The 5864-nt window shown below is 42.3% G+C and overlaps 1 protein-coding gene across 1 annotated transcript; it reads left to right on the plus strand.

Annotated features, from left to right (window-relative positions):
* The first annotated feature begins 1592 nt into the window (after window positions 1-1592).
* On the plus strand, window positions 1593-2138 carry LOC149408360 (uncharacterized). The gene is made up of 3 exons (XM_089625239.1): window positions 1593-1714; window positions 1798-1985; window positions 2062-2138. Exons 1-3 carry the CDS (start codon window positions 1593-1595, stop codon window positions 2136-2138), a joined length of 387 nt encoding a protein of 128 aa, XP_089481365.1.
* The last annotated feature ends 3726 nt before the right edge of the window (window positions 2139-5864 follow it).

Raw genomic sequence — 5864 nt, forward strand, 5'->3', positions numbered from 1 at the left:
GGTGAGCTCAAAGAGTTTGTGTTGTGTATGATTGGCGCAACGGACCCCACCTATAGTAAGAGAAGAGGAATAGTCGTCGCAACCAACCAGACCATAAATGTTGCCACCATCAATTCATAGCTCCACATTGTGATCACCATAGTAGGTGGTCCTAAAGATGGTGATTCAGCTCAACAACGGAAAAAATTCATAGTCCGTGTCTCAAGAAGGCACCGCTGACCACATCAACCTTACCTACGAGGAACCTCCGTTCGTACCCCACAAGACGATGTACTTCACCAATGAACAGGTAAAGCGATGTGCACCAGCAAAATGATGCGATCGTCCTTAAAACCCAGGTGGCCAACAACTTGGTGAAGAGAGTTCTTATCAACAACGACTACTCAGCCAACTTAATATTCAAGATCACCTTAGAGCGCATGAAACTCGAGGGGCTATGCCCGACTCCTATCCAAATAACCATATTTGAGTTCACTAGAGAGAGAATCATGACCGAAGGCATCATCGAATTACTGGTCACCTTTGAGACTCCTGAGGACATCGAAATTGTAAACATGGCTCCCTTCCTAGTGGTTGACCAGCCACCGCCGTACAACGTCATCATCATGCATCCCATGCTCAACAGACTAAAGGTAATTACATCCACCTATCACCTACAGGTGAAATTCCCTACTAAAGAGAGAATCGGGACTATGGCCAGTGATCAGGCCCAGGCCAGTATATGCTACATCCAAGGTGTCGACAACAAAGCTGCTGGAAAAATGGTGAATACAATCTTTCTATTGGAAGAAGATTATCCATATAACCTGGAAGAAGCAAGGAAGTTTGGGGAACTCAACCCTCGTGATGAGACCAAAAAAGTCGAAACTTCCAACGATCTCACTCCAGTCATCCTTGACGAATCCAAACCTGACCAGATTGTGAAGATCGGCGCCCAACTTTCACTCGCCATCAAAACTTAACTCACTGCCTTCCTCCAAGAGTTCAAAGATGTCTTTGCATGGACTCATGCCGACATGCCTAGTATCGACCCCGAGGTCATAGTGCACCGGTTCAATGACGACAAAAACATTACTGAAAAAGGGCAAGCTAGATGGACGTTCAACCCAGAACGATACCTAACCATAAATGAAGAGGTTGAAAAACTTCTCGCCGCGGACTTCATCCGACAAGCTAACTACCCCAATTGAGTAGCCAACGCCGTAATAATGAAGACGCCTAACGGAAAATGGTGCATTTGCCTACATTACAAAGATCTTAATAAAGCATGCAACAAGGACTGCTTCCCACTCCCACGTATTGAACAACTAGTCGATGCCATGGCCGACCATGAACTACTCAGTTTCATGGATGCCTATTTAGGCTACAATCAAATTCGCATGCATAAGCCCGATCAAATCAAGATGAAATTCGTCGCCATTGATCGAGGCCCTTATTGTTACATATCAACGACTGGTCAACCAGATCTTCACCGATCAAATCAGCAAAAAAAAAAAGAAGTAAATGTGGATGACATGCCCGTTAAAAGCCTACAGGCTACCAACCACGTACATAACCTAAGAGAGATGTTCACAATCCTCCGCCGCTATAAAATGAAGCTCAACTCCAATAAGTGTGCTTTTGGGGTTGAGTCAAGGAAATTCATCAGTTACATCGTCAACCAGTGCGAGATCGAAGCAAACCCCGAGAAAATCAAGGCACTACTTGATATGAAGTATCCAAGATGAGTCAAAGATGTACTAAGCCTGACTGGTCGTATTGCTGCTCTAACACACTTCAAGTCAAAAGCAACCGCAGGTGTCAGCCATTCTTTAAAGCTCTAAAGAAAACGGACGGCTTTGAGTGGACCGAAGATTATGAAAAAGCATTCCAAGAGATGAAGGCTTATTTGAGGTCTCAACCATTCCTTTCTAAACCAAAAGAAGATGAGATGCTCTACATCTACCTCGCCATCTCCGAAAGAGCAGTAAGCGACGTTCTGATCTGTGAGAAAGGCCATACTTGATGTTGAAACAATCTACACCGAAATCGAGAATTTATCTCTGGTTCTCGTGATGGTAGCAAAGAAGTTGTGTCCTTACTTCCAAACCCACCCTATCGCGGTACGAACTGAGCATGCGATTGGTAAAGCTCTTTGAAAGAGAACATTGTCTCGCATAACGATTTGGTCACGAGAATTTAGTGAGTACGGGATCGAACCAACGACTTATTGGTTCGAAAAAGAAAGGTTGACCAGATGGGTTCCATACGGGAATTACATGTAGATGAGCATCCAATGTTGGAATTGATCTAGGGTTTAAGAAAAAGATTAAACGCTTCGGGAAGCGGCGGAATTTTAAAAATTTCTTTTCAAGTAAAAACAGTTTTTACTAACCTAGACAAAGAAACAAGTACATGTAATTAAAAACAATATGAGCTAAGAGTTTTCTAACCTTTCTTGAAGCTTGAACTTTGAAGAAGCTTTTGGAAAGTTTGCAACGCTCGTCTCCCCTCGCAGCACGTCTCTCTTTCTTTCTTCGGCACCTCGAGCAACCACGAAAGTTTCTATCACTAAATCACTCGAAAAGAAGGAATCAGTGAGTGGGCACTTTTAAACACTACGACTTAAGAACGAGTCTCGAAGTCGCAGAGCTAAACACTAGGTCGAGTGAGGACCTAGGTGCCAAGACAAGAAAAAATCGAAAATAAACTAGAGAGAGAGAGAGAGGATTTTCGGCCACAATGTCTAGAGAGAGAGTCTCTCAATCTCTAACTTGTGTGGAATGAATGGAATGAGAAGAATGAGGCTCCTATTTATAGGAGAGGTCTTACCTTCAATAAGGTAGTTTCCTCTTCTATAGAATATCACATATTCATGAGCAAAATAACCCTTATTTCTTATTCCATTTGGGCGCCCAAGACAGCCTTCTAGAAGGCTAGGATTTGTTTCCTTTTTTGTTCCTTGGCTTGCCTATTACTCTCTTGGCCGAAATACCTTGTGCATCCTTATGCAAATTTGTTTCCTCTTTTTCTTTTGGCAAGTATCTAAATACATTTATGCACAAAATAATTTCCCTTTCTCTTTGGGTAGTGGGCGCCTATTATGTCTAGAAAAAGGCTTCTAGAATTTTCTTCACTTGTTAAGAAAAGGCCCATTTAGAATTTTCAATAAAATTCTTATGAAATGAAATTAATTCACAAGGCCCAATGATCAAGTCATGGCCGAGTGACATTAAGTCATCAAATGAACTTGTCAAAAAATTTATTGACATTCATTTCATCCTTTGTCTCAAAAGACAAAAATACCCTTTTAACTATTTTCGTTCTTGTTTTGACTTAGCTTCCAGTTTAACTATTCCTATCGATGTGATTCGTGGCAGTGACCTCATGGACCCAAATGAACAAAGCTTGAGCTAAACACTTGGACTCAAAAGTTCACAAACCTTTTTCAAGTTTAGCTTAATGCCAACTGACTCCCTTAAAGAGCTGACACTGAAAATCTCTCGGTTCAAATGAATTTATTTTCTACTCAAGAATTCGAATTAATTATGATGAGCGGATCCACTAAATATTATCTATGTTTACCCTTCATGAATGTCATCAGCTAGTCGGGATTTACTAAATTACCATTTTACCCTTCTAGCTGTTATTTCCTCAACTCCTTTGTCGCTTGTGAATAAGTTAGAAACAATGTATTGACGAGGAGTTAACAAGTCACATTGTTTCATCCAAAAGAGTCAGGACTCAATTTGGACACTGGCCAGTTCATTTATTCACACTCCAAGGAACAAAGCATGAGGTGACATACATTGCATTTCAGCAATCTTGTACATGAATTCCATATCTATGAGAACTTCACAAAGTTACTCATGACATTCTCACAACTTAGTACTTCACCAATAGGCCTTGTTCGGAATCACATAGTGAGTCCGAACTCTGACTTTCTCAAATGAGAATACTAAGGTGTGAAATGACATGTCTCATTTCAGGATTAAGGTAAGCATGATGCAATTCATACATAGTGACTTCGAGACATAAGAGGTTAAATGGTTTGTTCTTATCTTGTCTCTAGAAGTGCACTGGTCAATTCAGTACCTTCGGAAGATACCTAGAAGAACTATAGAGTCTCCAACTCTCAATGCCTCATAACCAGACATCATAGATTCTTCTAAAAATCGTACTGAGGTCAATAGTCCTTTGACCCTAAGATTGCGAATATATCGTTTTAAGCAAACTACGAAGAGTTTGTTCATGCAAATCTACATTTGTCTCTTCGTAAGTTGTTAAGTTTGTTTATGGACTAAAAGACTAAGGTTTTATCATAAAGCTTCAAACAAAGAAAGAATGAATGAACGTTTCAACTTTATTAATGAATGAATAGGCAATTACAAGCAAGAGTTTTCATGGGACTTTATTACATCAAATGTACAAAATAAAGATTACAACTCTTCTTGTGGGCACCATTGACAACATCCAATGCTCAAGGGGTTGACGCCGGCATCATACTAACTAATACCGTCGTGGAAAAGTTATGGTACGCCCTCCACTACGAGTTTCATGCCTTCAACAATGAGGCCGAATACGAAGCTATAATCATAGGGCTAGAGTCACTACTACAAATACAGTTTTCCGGTGCGGATGACTTTTGGGTGCGACTATTCGCACCTAAAAGTCGCACCAAAAAGACTTTCAGGTGCGACTAGTCGGACCCAAAAATCAATTAAGCGCTGAAAAATTTTCGCGACTTTTTTTGAATTTGGGTGCGACTAGTCGCACCCAATACTTTCTCCAAAGTATTGGGTGAGACTAAGTCGCACCTAAATGATCTAAAATTTATCCGCGGCCAAACTTCCCCCCTTTTTTTTACAAATGTCATTGGGTGCGACTTTGTCGCACCCGAAATCACTGAGACAAGTCATTGGGTGCGACTTTGTCGCACCCCAAGACACCTTTGGGTGCGACAAAGTCGCACCTAAATTCAAAACTCTTTATAAACCAGCAGCTCGACGGGTTTTCATTTAAACACAAAAAAAAACCTAAAACCTCTGCGATTTCTCTCTATCTCCCAGTCTCTCCTGCTCTCCCACCCCGTCGCCGCCACCACTCCGACCGCCACCACTACGCTCCTCTGACCGCCGCCACGACCCTCTTTCTCTCAGCCTCCGTCACGAGGACCGCCGCGCGCCACTACCCTCTCTCTCTCCCACCCCGTCGCAGCCACCACTCCGACCGCCACCACTACCACTCTCTCTCATCCTCCAACCGCCACCACTCCAACCGCCACCGCCACCACTCTCTCTCAGCCTCCGACCGCCACCACTACGCTCCTCCGACCGCTGCCACGACCCTCTTTCTCTCAGCCTCCGTCACGTGGACCGCCGCCACTACCCTCTCTCTCTCCCACCCCGTCGCAGCCACCACTCCGACCGCCACCACTACCACAAGGTGAGAATCTCTTACCCGAAATGAAAATTGAAAAATTAGGGTTTGAGATTGGAAAATTTAGGACGAAATTAGAGAATTAAGGTTTATGTGAACTTGTATTTAGGGGTTTTGATTTTCTGGACGTGTTCGGATGTTCATGGATTGATTCATGCTTGGAATTGTGGTTGTTATTGGTTTTTGAACGAGTTTGGACGTGATTTGGTATTGGCTGTGAGGCTTGGCCGTGTATGTTGTTTTTTTGGCCGTGTGTAACTGAGTTTTATGGATTTTGTTTGGCTGAGTTTGAGTTTCAGATTTGTGTCAGATTTCTGCATTGCGTAGTGAAGATAAATGATTCTATTCATGCCATTTTAGTTCTAAAAATATGCATGTTTCTTATCCTATGATTGATTGAGCTCGGTTGATGTTGATTATTACCTGGATTTGTGAATTTGAAATCG

The sequence above is a fragment of the Urtica dioica genome, chromosome 1, assembly GCF_054948205.1.
Source record: "Urtica dioica subsp. dioica isolate 48M chromosome 1, U.dioica_male_clone48M_v1_H2, whole genome shotgun sequence".
NCBI lineage: Eukaryota > Viridiplantae > Streptophyta > Magnoliopsida > Rosales > Urticaceae > Urtica > Urtica dioica.